Source organism: Podarcis melisellensis, assembly GCF_964234715.1.
Source record: "Podarcis melisellensis genome assembly, chromosome: 1".
Taxonomy (NCBI): Eukaryota; Metazoa; Chordata; class Lepidosauria; order Squamata; family Lacertidae; genus Podarcis; species Podarcis melisellensis.
In genome coordinates this window covers 128,480,411-128,494,021 of record NC_138528.1, presented here as the reverse complement: position 1 = coordinate 128,494,021, position 13,611 = coordinate 128,480,411, and the positions used below count along the sequence as shown (strand labels likewise).

The following is a 13,611-nucleotide window of genomic DNA, read 5'->3' as shown; positions in this document are numbered from 1 at the left end:
AAACTGTAGTTCAATTTACAAAATGATCCTTGCACTTGGAACATGTGTAGGATAGCTGGGTAACTTGCAGATCTAGTGCATGGCCTAAGCAGCATTTAAATGGGGTCATGTCTTCCCTGGAACTCAGCTTTCAACACTTCCATGCAAGCTAATAGTCATATACTGTTTGGAATAAGATGATCTACAACTCAGTAAAATGTTAAACATTCTACACTCCTGGAGTTCTGACAGGCTTTCAAACATCCAATTGAACGTCAGGTGGAAATGTTTTATTTCTGAAATGCAAATACCAGAACAAAAAAGACTAGGTAAGGGGGAATACTGGAGACCCCAAAGTTTTTTTAAACAGTAACACACTTGTTTCCTACTAAAAACCGTGAATTTGCAACAGGGTCGATTTCCTCTTTTTAGGTTTCCTTGGACTTTCCAGATCCTCTGGGCAACCTCTTTCTTTTAGTGTTGTATACAGGGGACCCGGGGTAGATAGAAAATGTAAATGGGTCACCGCTCCTCAGTTTGCTGCAGCAGAGAAGAGAGAGAAGCAATATAATTTGTTGTACACAGACTGTTTTTGATTTTTATATTCCGGGAAACGGCATACCCAGCAAGACAGCCAAGGTTTCAGGCCACAGGGCAGTCGGCATCAAACAGAATAAAAAGGAATAAAAAGCCAATGCAATTCTGGGCTGCATCAATAGGAGTATAGCATCTAGATCAAGGGAAGTAATAGTGCCACTGTATTCTGCTCTGGTCAGACCTCACCTGGAGTACTGTGTCCAGTTCTGGGCACCACAGTTCAAGAAGGACACTGACAAACTGGAACGTGTCCAGAGGAGGGCAACCAAAATGGTCAAAGGCCTGGAAACGATGCCCTATGAGGAACGGCTAAGGGAGCTGGGCATGTTTAGCCTGGAGAAGAGGAGGTTAAGGGGTGATATGATAGCCATGTTCAAATATATAAAAGGATGTCACATAGAGGAGGGAGAAAGGTTGTTTTCTGCTGCTCCAGAGCAGCGGACACGGAGCAATGGATCCAAACGACAAGAAAGAAGATTCCACCTAAACATTAGGAAGAACTTCATGACAGTAAGAGCTGTTTGACAGTGGAATTTGCTGCCAAGGAGTGTGGTGGAGTCTCCTTCTTTGGAGGTCTTTAAGCAGAGGCTTGACAACCATATGTCAGGAGTGCTCTGATGGTGTTTCCTGCTTGGCAGGGGGTTGGACTCGATGGCCCTTGTGGTCTCTTCCAACTCTATGATTCTAGGTAAAGGTAAAGGGACCCCTTACCATTAGGTCCAGTCGTGACCAACTCTGGGGTTGCGGCGCTCATCTCGCTTTATTGGCCAACGGAGCCAACGTTTGTCCGCAGACAGCACCACCCACGTCCCCATCAAACAGAATACTAACGTGTTAATCTTGGGCAGTGCATAGCGAACTTCTTTTGTCTGTCTTCTTGGCCGTGTTGGATATGATTCCATAGGTACAGAATTGGTTGAATCTTGCAGGACCTTGTGCTCTGTGAAAAGTCAGGAATTGATCACTGCTTAAGCCAGTGTTTTTCAACCACTGTTCCGCGGCACACTAGTGTGCCGCAAGATGTTGCCTGGTGTGCCGTGGGAAAAATTGAAAAATTTGAAAGATTTAAAAATAAAGTATTTTATAATTTTTCATATTTCTGTTTACTTACTATTAAAAATAAATAAACTCAAAGGTAAAGGACCCCTGACTGTTAAGTTCAGTCACTGACAACTCTGGGGTTGCGGCGCTTATCTCACTTTACAGGCCGAGGGAGCCGGCGTTTGTCTGCAGACAGTTTTTCCAGGTCATGTGGCCAGCATGACTAAGCCGCTTCTGGTGCAACAGAATACTGAAACCTTTACCTTTTTATTCTGTTTGCTTTCCTGAGCTTTCTCACAGTGCGCTGCCACTATACTGCAGTCTAGCTTTCATTTTAGGTGCAGAGCAATAAAAGCTCTGGGCTGGTTGGGAGAGAAAACCAGATCTGCAGGTTAGCTTAAATCAAGCAAACCCAATAGGAGTGCACAGATTTGCACACAGAAAGAGGTGAATGCTGAGATTTAGATAGAGGGCTTCATGCCCCCCACCGCAATTCACCTATTGAACCTCCTATTGAACATCAACAGCCCCTTTTCATCACTCACCTTTTCCTTGTGCTGTGTTTTGCAAGGTTTCAGGAGTTGCATGTGCTGTCTTTTTCTCACATCTGCCAGAAGTCACTTGCTTTGAATCATTTTTTAAGGCTGTTGAGACTTTGGGCAGAGACGAGTTTCTTTCTGGGCTCACTTGATCTTGACGTGCATAATGTGACTGAACAGAACTACAAGAACGCGGTAAGGTGGTCTTAAAAAGACCAACTGTAGAAGACTCAGGAGTTTGGGGACATACAGCCACAGAATCAGCCTGAGGCGAAGCCTTAGGAAGATCCTTATGGAAAGAATCTTGCTGGGTCCTGGAACCTGAACCTCGAAATGCGGAATGCACATTCCCTAGCGAGAAAACAGGGGTTGCATCTTCTTGACTTGTTGATTGAGAAGTGAAACTCAAATTCTTCCTCTTCCTTTTATTTGCTCTTTGAGCACTCAGACCCGTGTCTGTTTCCCCATGTTCTTTCCCTGCATTATCCTTGCCCGCTTTAACTGTTTTGTGTTTGTGCCCTTCTTTAGCCTTGGTTTCTTGTGGCTGCACATCAACATTGAAGCTCTGTAGCTCCATCTCACTGATCGCCTGTTGTAAACAAATTTCCTGGGTCATCTTCTTGGCTTTTTTATGCTTCACATTCAGATCCAGTGTTGCTTCTTCACCAGGTATCTGCTTTTGGAAACCAACCGGCTGTTTTGTACCAAGAGCATGCACTGGTGCCTTGTTGCTTAACAAACTAAACTCCGGACTTCGGAACACAATTCCTCGATCCTCTAAGTTTTCCAAGGGTGCATTTCCTTCATGTGCAACGGGAGCAGAATTGTTCTGATAATCTAAAGCACCTAGCTCTAACACAGAGGTCCTTCTGCAATCCCTGGTTTTATCAGAACACTGGGAAGCATGTTTCACATTGCAGGCATGGCTCTTTTTATCTTGTAGTTTATTGCTTAATGAGATAGTATCTGGATTTTGGAACTGACTTTCTAAATTCTTCATTTTTTCCAAGAATGTTCTTTTTTTTGTTTCCTGAGTCAAAGCATTGCAGTCATCTACATTGCTTAGAGAAGTCTGGTCCAATACATAGGTCCTTCTGCAATCCCTGGTTTTATCAGAACACTGGGAAGTATGTTTCACATTGCTTAATGAGACAGTATCTGGATTTTGGATCTGACTTTCTGAATTCTTCATTCTTCCCAAGAATGTTCTTTTTTTTGTTTCCTGAGTCAAAGCATTGCAGTCATCTACATTGCTTAGAGAAGTCTGGTCCAATACATAGGTCCTTCTGCAATCCCTGGTTTTATCAGAACACTGGGAAGTATGTTTCACATTGCTTAATGAGACAGTATCTGGATTTTGGATCTGACTTTCTGAATTCTTCATTCTTCCCAAGAATGTTCTTTTTTTTGTTTCCTGAGTCAAAGCATTGCAGTCATCTACATTGCTTAGAGAAGTCTGGTCCAATACATAGGTCCTTCTGCAATCCTTGGTTTTATCAGAACACTGGGAAGTATGTTTCACATTGCAGGCATGGCTCTTTTTATCTTGTAGTTTATTGCTTAATGAGATCGTATCTGGATTTTGGAACTGACTTTCTGAATTCTTCATTTTTTCCAAGAATGTTCTTTTTTCAATTTCCTGAGTCAAAGTGTTGCAGTCATCTACCTGCTTTGGAATAGTCTGATGCACTACATATGTCAATCTGCAACCTCTGCCTTTATCACGGTGCTGGGTACTATCCGCCGCCTCCTGACCGCAGCTGTTCAGTGGTGGTCTTTCTTCCAGAGAATCAACTTGACTTGACTCTTCAGTGTGACGTGCAGGCTCCAGAATTGTCATCGCACTACTGTTCGATTCAGAGGTTTTGTATGGCACTACCACAAAAGTATTCCTTATTCCACTGTTATAATTAACCAAATGTCCTTTCGACTGCCTGATAGCAGAAGAGCTCCTGTGCACATTCCCCATACTCACTTTTTTTACAGCTGTGGTTTCATTGGCTTTGATCGTCTCATAGCTTTTATTATTGGTGTCTGGTGCCAAAAGCTCACCAACCTGACCGACTTCAAAATACTCTTTCACAACCTGCTCCGATTCCTTTGTCCACTGAAGCATCTCTGAGGACTTCTTTTGAGAATCACCTCCAGATGCAGCTGATGAGCTTGTTCTGCGTTTCTTCCTCTGAGTCACGTGACCACCGGATAACAACATGCTACCAATGAGTGGTGTCGTAGTCACCTCACAGTGCTGCAGAGATGAACTGTTATTCAGGACGGGCAGCAAGCCACTCCTGGGACATCGTTGTGTTCTCAAAAGGTTTCCTACAATGACAAATAGCTGAATTTAGTAGGTGAACACATACAGTGGTGCCCCGCAAGACGGATGCCTCGCAAGACGGAAAACCCGCTAGACGAAAGGGTTCTCTGTTTTGGAGGTGCTTCGCAAAACGAATTTGCTATGGGCTTGCTTCGCAAGACGAAAATGTATTGCGAGTTCCTGCGGTTTTTTTCCCCCTTCCCCCCCCTTTTTCCCAAGCCGCTAAGCTGCTTATTAGCTGATCCGCTAAGCCGCTTAACAGCTGATCCGCTAAGCCGCTTAACAGCTGATCCGCTAAGCCCGCTAAGCCGCTAATAGCGCTAATCCGCTAATGGGCTTGCTTCGCAAGACGAAAAAACTGCAAGACGAAGAGACTCACGGAACGGATTCTTTTCGTCTTGCGGAGGCACCACTGTACTTGCTTTTTTAAAAAAAGAAACCATGAACATTCCATTAAGCTTGTGCAGTAAGAAAGCAAGAAAAGTAGTTCTCAGTCTAACCAAAGGTCCATCTCATTTCCAACAGGCAGATGCTTCCAGGAAGCCCAAAAATAGGGCTTTAAAGCGACAACCCTCCCCCCACCCCACTTCACACTGTGTGCCACACCCCACAATTAATATTCAGACATTATACAAACAATGGCAATGTTTAGTATGCAAATGAGCCCAGCCGCTTCCTGGACTCATGCATTTTTCATTTCCCTCGCACAACCAAGGAGTTCAGAAGACTTTGTTTCCATTTTCAGTTAATTGTGGCGTCCCATGTTGTCTGAACCGGAAACTGTAGTTAGAAGAAGAGGAGTTTGGATTTGATATCCCGCCTTTCACTCCCCTTCAGGAGTCTCAAAGCGGCTAACAATCTCCTTTTTCCCTTCCTCTCCCACAACAAACACTCTGTGAGGTGAGTGGGGCTGAGAGAATTCAAAGAAGTGTGGCTGGCCCAAGGCCACCCAGCAGCTGCATGTGGAGGAGCGGAGACACGAACCCGGTTCCCCAGATTACGAGTCTATCGCTCCTAACCACTACACCACACTGGCTCCAGTTAGTGGTGAATCCAGTTAGCTTCAACAAGCCAGCTTTCTAACCCACATAAGCTTGCATAAAATTGTTTCTAATTGTGTGTGTGTGTGTGTGTGTGTGTGTTGTCTATGCCCATTCTGTAATTACAAAAGCTTTTTGGTGGCAACATCAAATGGCACTTGTATCAGGCACGAAGTCTTTGCTGTTCTTTACAGCACACGTCAAACAGCAATTTATACAATTCTAGACCTAACTCCAAAAGCCCACTGCAAGCAATCTGATCAAACCTCAGGCAAAACAAGCTGTGGCTCCCATTGCATGAAGGGGGAGTGAGAAGAAGGAAGGTGGCGGACTTCCGGGTTAGCGCGATCGGCTAATGGCGGATTCCTTCCGAGCTCCGGAGGGAATCGGCTCTGCTGAAGACGGGTCTTGCCGCGCCGGCGACGCGGGGACCCTCAGAAACCGCAGGCGCGGAAGCCTGCGGACTTGGTGACTCGGTGGGCACCTTAAGCGCCCTCCCCAACCCACGAAGAGCCTTTTTAAAGGCTACGGAGAGTGGCGTGGTGCTGTGAGTAGACCGCTACTTCAGTGGAGCGAAGCCGCGAGCCATGGCCGGAGAGCGCTGACTTTTTCCCCAAAATTTGGATTGAAACAAACAACCCGTGAGTAGAATGGAATTCGGACTTTAAAAATTTTACCTTTGAATTCGGCACGACCGGGGGATGTGTTAAAGGGAAGTCCGCACCCCCCCCCACCTACAAAAGATCTAAAGCAAGGACCGGAGAACTAAGGTGGAGAGATCACTGTGCTTTTGGAGTTAGATAAAAGATTATTTCCATGAATTTGATAGAAGAAGTTTTTGTGCTGGAGAGTAAGAGAGGAACTTTAGAAGCTTTTGTGTAACCCCCCCCCCCCTGGACCCGGGAGTGTCCTGCGTGTGAGCCTGAGGTAAAAGAATAAGGAGTTTGACAGCTGTCAAAGGAGCTGTCAAACGGGCGATTAAAGTTTAGAACTGTATTACTTAATATCTCTCTGGACTAAAGGTGTTACATTTAAATTGAAGTGGTTGGAAACAAAGTAATTATAAACAACAAAGTAACGGATTGTTGGAAAAGGACTATTGGAATTGGAATCCCCCTAGAGGGAACTAGAGACATTACAATGGCTGCAGAGGGAAAATTACTGGCAGAGATAGAAAGAATGTTTTTTCTCGTGGGAATTCTACAAGAGCAGAGCATGGCTATGAACAAAGAACTTACGACCTTGAACTCTAAAATAAGCAACTCTGCTGAAGGCACAAAGGATTTGACTGGAAAAAAACCTGCAGCTGAACCAGAAGAGATATCTTTGGAACTGATGGAGAAGGAAGAAGGAGGAGAGAAAGTTCAGGTGGAAAATACCAATCAGAAGCCTATATTGTCAGGAAATAAAGAAGAAGATCTCTGGACTACAAACCTGCGAAAGGTGAGAAAGATAAAGGAAGAAGTCCCTGGAGTATCTGGAATACTGGAATTTAAAGGAGCAAATAAACATGATTGGGACTTCCTCTTCAAGTTTGAGTATGGGAGACCAGCTGATCTTTGGCAGCAACTGCTTTCAACTGTTTTGGAGGGAAGAAAATATGTGGTGATTGTGACAGAACTCCTTCGAGACCTGAGGGCCAACAAAAAGGACTACCAACAAAACCGACGGAGAGAGACTGACAGAGATTTGAAGGCCTCGGATGTGAGGAATCCGGGCTAGGAACTGTTTTTTGAGGACATTTGTTTGGGAAGGGACGGAAACCGGGGTAGAGAGGGAGGGGGAGAGCAGAATTGTAAAAATTTATGATTTTTGTGTTTGGTCATTATGACCTTTAGTTTAATATAAAAAGGGAGAAATTCGTGGAAGAGAATTTAGGTCGACCTTAGAAAAAGGATTTAATGTTTATAAGAAAATTGGATAAGTAAAATTTGGCCTAGTAAAAAGAGTTAAGCTTAAAAATAACAACAATATTTTAAGGACGAGGGACAAGAACTTGCTGAGCTAATTAATGGAATTGGGATGTAGGAAGGGGGGTGGGGGGAAGTCAAGGAAAGGGGGTAAAGAAAGTAAGGATATGAAATTATACATGTTTTGTCTTTGTCTTTTTTTTGTGTGTGTGATGTCTTTATGAAATATGAAAAGCCAATAAAAATTTATTTAAAAAAAGAGAGAGAGAGAAGAAGGAAGGTGGCAGCACTCACAGTCGGATGCAATAGGTGGGGTTCCATCCAGACCTCCACGATAGAGTCTTGGCCAAATCTGCTTGCCATTCCTTATCCACAGCCCACAACTGACTTTAACTTAAGGACCATCACTTGGGACTAAACAAACCCTAAAGACAAGGCTATAGAGATTTGGCTCTTATTTCTTCCCCCAAATGCTCACAGGACTGTAAGAGAATAATTAAGCATGATGCATAATTAAGCATGATGCACACTGAACCTATTGCCCAGGACTGAAAAGGAACAGAATTGTGCATTCCTGACTGGTATACTGCCAGCACCCAGCAGTACAGTAAATAAATAGATAAGACACAGATTCCTATCTTGCACTGCACAGTACAGAATACAGGCAGTTCCAGTGTCAGGTTGAGCCAGGAGTAACTGGAAATAGTCCTCAAATGATTCTGTACCACATCTGCAGTTAGAAGGAAGGGACAACCTCAGCGCCACATAAGCTCAGGCAATGAATAAAATCCCACTGCGTAGGCTTACTCCCAAGACCACAGATGTGGCCGTCCCAAGCATATGGCTTTCCTGTTAACATGTGTCTCTCACTCATACAGAGGGTGCTATGTTCAATTTATGGAAGTATTTATATACCGCCCACTCACATAATATAGCAAGGAGGTGCACAAAATAAAAATCGTAAAACAATATAGAATCATCACAAGATCAGAGATTGCAAAGAAAGGAATATATGATAACAACAAGATGAGAAAGAAAGTAATAAAGGACTATCCAGATCGAACTGGATAGAACTGTCTAATTAAAGCAGTAAAGTGTATCTGAAGAAGTGTGCATGCACACGAAAGCTCATACCAAGAACTAACTTAGTTGGTCTTTAAGGTGCTACTGGAAGGAATTTTTTTTGTTTTGACTAAAGCAGTAAAATAAGTGATGCCTTGATGTATGGGTATCCTCAACAAAATTTAAAATTTGGCTGTATAATTTGGAACTAATGTGATTTGAATAATGTGGTGTGATTGGCCTGTTAATAAAAATTATTTTTTTAAAAAAATATAGAATCATCACAAGAATGAGTGGCTCACCTAAAAAGAAATTCAACAAATAGATTTGTCTGCATATAAAAAGGTTTTCAAGAGAGGTTTGAAGGTTATTGGGGTTGCCTGCCAGATATCTGCCGCATACAGCCAAAGTAAAAGTAACTATATGATAAAAGCTCTGTTATACCACCAAAAGGCGGGTCCCGATCAGGTGCCAATGCAGTGCCATCCTCTTCATCCTGAGGTCTGCTCAGCTTGATTGCTATTTGCAAGTGGCTGTTCATATATTGGTGCAGTTCGTGAATAGATTTGTTCTGCACACAAACAAAAAGGTTAACATTTTTAAACCGATTGAGTTAAAAAAAAAACAAGCATTAGAAAGCTTAAGTTAAAGACTCTTTACAGTATTTTCAAAGAAGCAATTAGAATAATGTTCTTCTTTTTATTATGCATTCTGTGTTTTCATTTTGAATTTTAATGCTGTGAACTGCCCTGAGATCTTTGGAAGAGGGGCAGTATACAAATTAACATAAATAACATTCCTAATAATTTCCCCATGGGTTCTTTTATAGTTTTAAATATGATTTTATCTCTGTGTTGTAAAGTATGTATGATCTATTAATTAATCCATGAATCTTAATCCATAAATTAGTAACAAGAGCTTCCAAAATTTAACAAAATTTGTTTCTCCACAGTTGCCTTTCTTGTTTCTTATGACTTTGGTTCTCATGGACCTTATCAAGCATTTGTAGGGTATGCCATGTCAATGTGTGTATCCCCTTGACCAAGGTTCCCTAATCCAGCCTTCTGTGACTCAAGACACCCAATTTCTCGTTACACCCTTCCAAAATGCTAATGGGGGGGTGCACACACGCCAAACTGGGTCTTTGACCCGGGTAAAATAAACCCTAGTTTCACCCCTGGTTTAAGCACCATTGAAGAAAAAGGTTCCAGTTACCACAGAGACAAATAACATGGCTGCAAATACTGTACCACAGAGTAGAGCTTTCGGCGCAGTGAGGCATTTTCAAAGTGACACGACTCCACTTCTTTTTGCAGTAGCATCTTTTCAGCAGTTAGTCTTTGACTAGCTCCCTTTGCACCATTGAGAGCTAAAGCCAACGCTTTGTTGTTCTGTTTTAGGGAGAACTTAATTATAGAGGAGTTATCTGTATTTTTCAAAAGAGGGAGAGAGAAAAAACGGGTGGTTTTTGTTAGCTTTTGTGGCCAACCCTTTCCAAAATTTTGCCTTATCAAGACAAGAACAAAAGAAGTTGGCAGCCAAAATTGGTAGGTGAGCTCCAATCAACATAGGAAACCTGAGTACCCTACCACAGACTTACGCTGTATTTTATGAAGCAAATTCTGACTGGTTTCCCCCTGGGCAATCAGCAGTGGCTTGGCAAGGTTGAACAAATGCAGTTTCAATTGCTATGATTATGCTGCTGTTTAGAGTCATAAGACCTGTGCCATAAATCATACATCTTTTTCAGATGCCAAAGAACTGTCAAATGCCTCTGCACTGGGACTGAAAACACAGCTAAGGCCAGTGGTGATACTTATAAATCACTTCCTGTGCCATTTTTCTTGAGTGGTCAAATCTTCCCCAATCCTGCTAACAGCTGGGTTATCATCTTCTCTCCCCCTCCCTCCATTTACAGAAACCTAGTGTTTCTCCAAATTGCAGGGATATGCAGCAGCATCAAGGCTGGCATTCCCTGAACCAGACTCATGCAAATACACAGCACTCCATCTGTATAACCAACTCAAGCTGCACCACCTGTGGTTTTGCTGTGCGGAACAGGTGGGGGGAAATACCGTATTTTTCGCTCTATAAGACACACCAGACCACAAGATGCACCTAGTTTTTGGAGGAGGAAAACAAGAAAAAAAATATTCTGAATCTCAGAAGCCAGAACAGCAAGAGGAATCATTGCGCAGCGAAAGCAGCAATCCCTCTTGTTGTTCTGGCTTCTGGGATAGCTGCGCAGCCTGCATTCGCTCCATAAGACGCAATCCCTCTTGCTGTTCTGGCTTCTGGGATAGCTGCGCGACCTGCATTCGCTCCATAAGACGCACACACATTTCCCCATACTTTTTAGGAGGGAAAAAGTGAGTCTTATAGAGCAAAAAATACGGTAGGTCCTATAAGGCTTTTGTTCTGATAATGCCCTATATTGGCTGTGCTTGCGGTTGAAGATTAAACCTTTCCAGCATGTAAGCTCAGCTCTGTGATGGGGAAATCGCCCCATAGCCCAGCCATGTGATGGATTTAACCTCTCGCCTCAGCCCATTGCTGACAGGGATGAGTGTGCACCTGTGGTGGGGGGTTTTTTTTTTGTGTGTGTGTGTGTGTGAGAGAGAGAGAGAGAGAGAGAGAGAGAGAGCGCCAACCTGTTGCAGGTTTTTTCAGCAGGAGTTGGATTGCCATCTATCATGGATGCTTTAGCTGAAATTCCTGAATTGCAGGGGGTTGGACTTGATGATTCTACAATTCTATGATTCTGTGTGTAAGTGCAGTATGTATGCATGAGTTTGATGGCCACTTTAGTCACATTCACTTAGGCTGTAAAAGGTCAGCAACTCTTGTCTTATAACTCACCCCAATAGAATAGTCCAGGTCTCCAGTGAAGCGCCAGAGCTCAAGCATACCAAATTATTTTTAAATATTTCTACTTACTTATTGTTTTTGTTTTGATCTTTGATGCAAGAGAAGCATTCAGCTTTGCCGTCTTCAATGCACCATTTTTCTTTTCCTTCATCCGTTCCCTGACTTCACTTGTGAAGGAAATGGGTGTTTCTTCAAGTGCCTGAAGTGACATTTTTCAGGCAGTCCTGCCAGTTGTTCAGAAAAAGAAAAGTCTGCCATTATCATCCTCTATATTTGCAAAATATTCTAACATCATTATGTTGCTTTTATGTTTGCACTGACTTATATTCCAGGCCCCTTTGGAGTCTGAAGAGACTTCCTCTGCTCTACCACATTGTTGCATTGCATAGACCAGACTGAAGTGTAGAGAAATCAAGCGATTTGTTCACGCATTTGCAAACCAATGCCGAGACAGAATACTTTTGCAGCCCAGTGTATATGCTTACTGTGAAACAAGTTATGATACAATACGATAATCTTTATTGTCATTGTCCCATACGGAACAACGAAATTGAAAAAAAAAATCTACATAAGACATTCAAAACCAACAAGTCTGCTATCCCAGCTATCCCAGCCTGGTTAGCCCCCTAAAAACTCTGATACCCCATTTTAAAAATACAATACACTCCTATAGAGACTCCTTAAAAAGTAAGGGTAAAGGGACCCCTGACCATTAGGTCCAGTCGTGACCGACTCTGGGGTTGCTGCGCTCATCTCGCTTTATTGGCCGAGGGAGCTGGCGTACAGCTTCTGGGTCATGTGGCCAGCATGACTAAGCTGCTTCTGGTGAACCAGAGCAGTGCACGGAAATGCTGTTTACCTTCTCGCCGGAGCAGTACCTATTTATCTACTTGCACTTTGACGTGCTTTCGAACTGCTTTGTTGGCAGGAGCAGGGACCAAGCAACGGGAGCTCACCCTGTCGCGGGGATTCGAACCGCTGACCTTCTGATCGGCAAGTTCTAGGCTCTGTGGTTTAACCCACAGCGCCACCCGCGTAACCCAGAGACTCCTTACACTGCATTAAAAACCAAAATCGCATTTGGATAGAAACTGTTTCTCAGGCGGCTAGTCCTAGTCTTTATAACCCTGTAACTTCTTCCAGAAGGCAGAAGCTGAAAGAGATCATTTCCAGGGTGCGCACTATCCTGCGCTATCTCTGCAGCTTTCTTATGGCACCTGGAAGCATAGATTTGATCCAAGGTGGGAAGAGTGCACCCAATTATTCTCTCCGCAGTCTTTACAACCCTGGACAACATTGTTTTTTCCCTGACCATGCAGCTCCCAAACCACATATCTTTATGTGACAGGTAAAAACGTTTCCCTTCAACCAGGCATTCGGCTTTTGAAATGTGTTTGTGCGAGGCGGGGTTACTGGCTTGTTTCTGTTTTATGTGTTTTGTATCCTCATCCTGTATTTTTCTGTCGTGAACTGCCCTTCGGGGTCTTCGGGTGAAGGTTGCCCCATACGTTTAATAAAGAATAAGTGCATTTTTAAACAGAATTAAGCAAAAGAAACGTGGCTGAGGAAGCAAAGGACTTAAGGCTAAGGTGGCGGTGTTGTACTTGCATATATATATATATATATATATATGCAGGTTTTGGTGTCCTCGGGTGTCTTCCCGTGTACACGGGAAGACACCCGAGGACACCAAAACCTGCATTCCTGTACCCGTGAAAATCTACGAAAGCATATATATATATATATATATATATATATATATATATACATACATCCCCCCGCCCCCGAATAATAACCATTAAATTACAAGGAAAACATACTTACCACTTTCATTCAAAAAATGAAATACCCAGTTCAATCCTCCAAGCGGCCTCAGCCTCCTCCGAAAAGCGGGACTGCAGTTAGTACTTCATTTTGAAAGAAAACCACAATAGCAGCAAAGATGTGCTGGGGTTCCCGTACCCCTCAATGCCCTGGATAAAGAAAGTCCGCCCTCGCTCTTTCTCTCGCCTCTCCTTTCTTCTAATTCCTCCGTAACATTCTATAAGCAAAAACCGCGTTTGGGTTTGGACTTTATCATGTGATCCGCTCCAAGCGACGGGATTGGCCCTTCCGTCAGCCGCTGCGTTGACTCCGCCTCCCTTCACCTTCCACGAACTACAGCGCCCAGAATTCCTTGAGGGGCTGAGGCGTTTCCTGCCCTAAATAAATAAAATAAATAAACAAAATAAATAAAAAACGTGTTGTTGTCGTTGTTT

At 43.3% G+C, this 13,611-nt stretch overlaps 1 protein-coding gene across 2 annotated transcripts; it reads right to left on the bottom strand.

Moving 5' to 3' along the window:
* Positions 1-247: 247 nt before the first annotated feature.
* Positions 248-13,611, bottom strand: LOC309371003 (uncharacterized protein). Of its 2 annotated transcripts, XM_081913352.1 has the most exons (7): positions 13,178-13,611; positions 11,423-11,577; positions 9,736-9,911; positions 8,930-9,056; positions 2,163-4,478; positions 1,408-1,516; positions 248-519 (listed from the first exon to the last, which is right to left on the bottom strand). In XM_081913352.1, exons 2-7 carry the CDS (start codon positions 11,562-11,564, stop codon positions 408-410), a joined length of 2,982 nt encoding a protein of 993 aa, XP_081769478.1. In that variant the 5' UTR covers positions 11,565-11,577; positions 13,178-13,611; the 3' UTR covers positions 248-407. The 2 variants fall into 2 exon arrangements, with proteins under 2 accessions (XP_081769478.1, XP_081769479.1); XM_081913353.1 differs by lacking the exons at positions 9,736-9,911; positions 13,178-13,611 and having other exon boundaries at positions 11,423-11,551.

Coding starts and splice junctions, on each gene's coding strand:
- LOC309371003 (XM_081913352.1), bottom strand. CDS start 11,564: ATGTCACTTCAGGCACTTGAAGAAACACCCATTTCCTTCACAAGTGAA. Junction 9,057..9,735: donor GCCGAAAGCTCTACTCTGTG/GTACAGTATTTG, acceptor GTTTGTGTGCAG/AACAAATCTATTCACGAACT. Junction 520..1,407: donor GCACTGCCCAAGATTAACAC/GTTAGTATTCTG, acceptor TCTCTGCTGCAG/CAAACTGAGGAGCGGTGACC.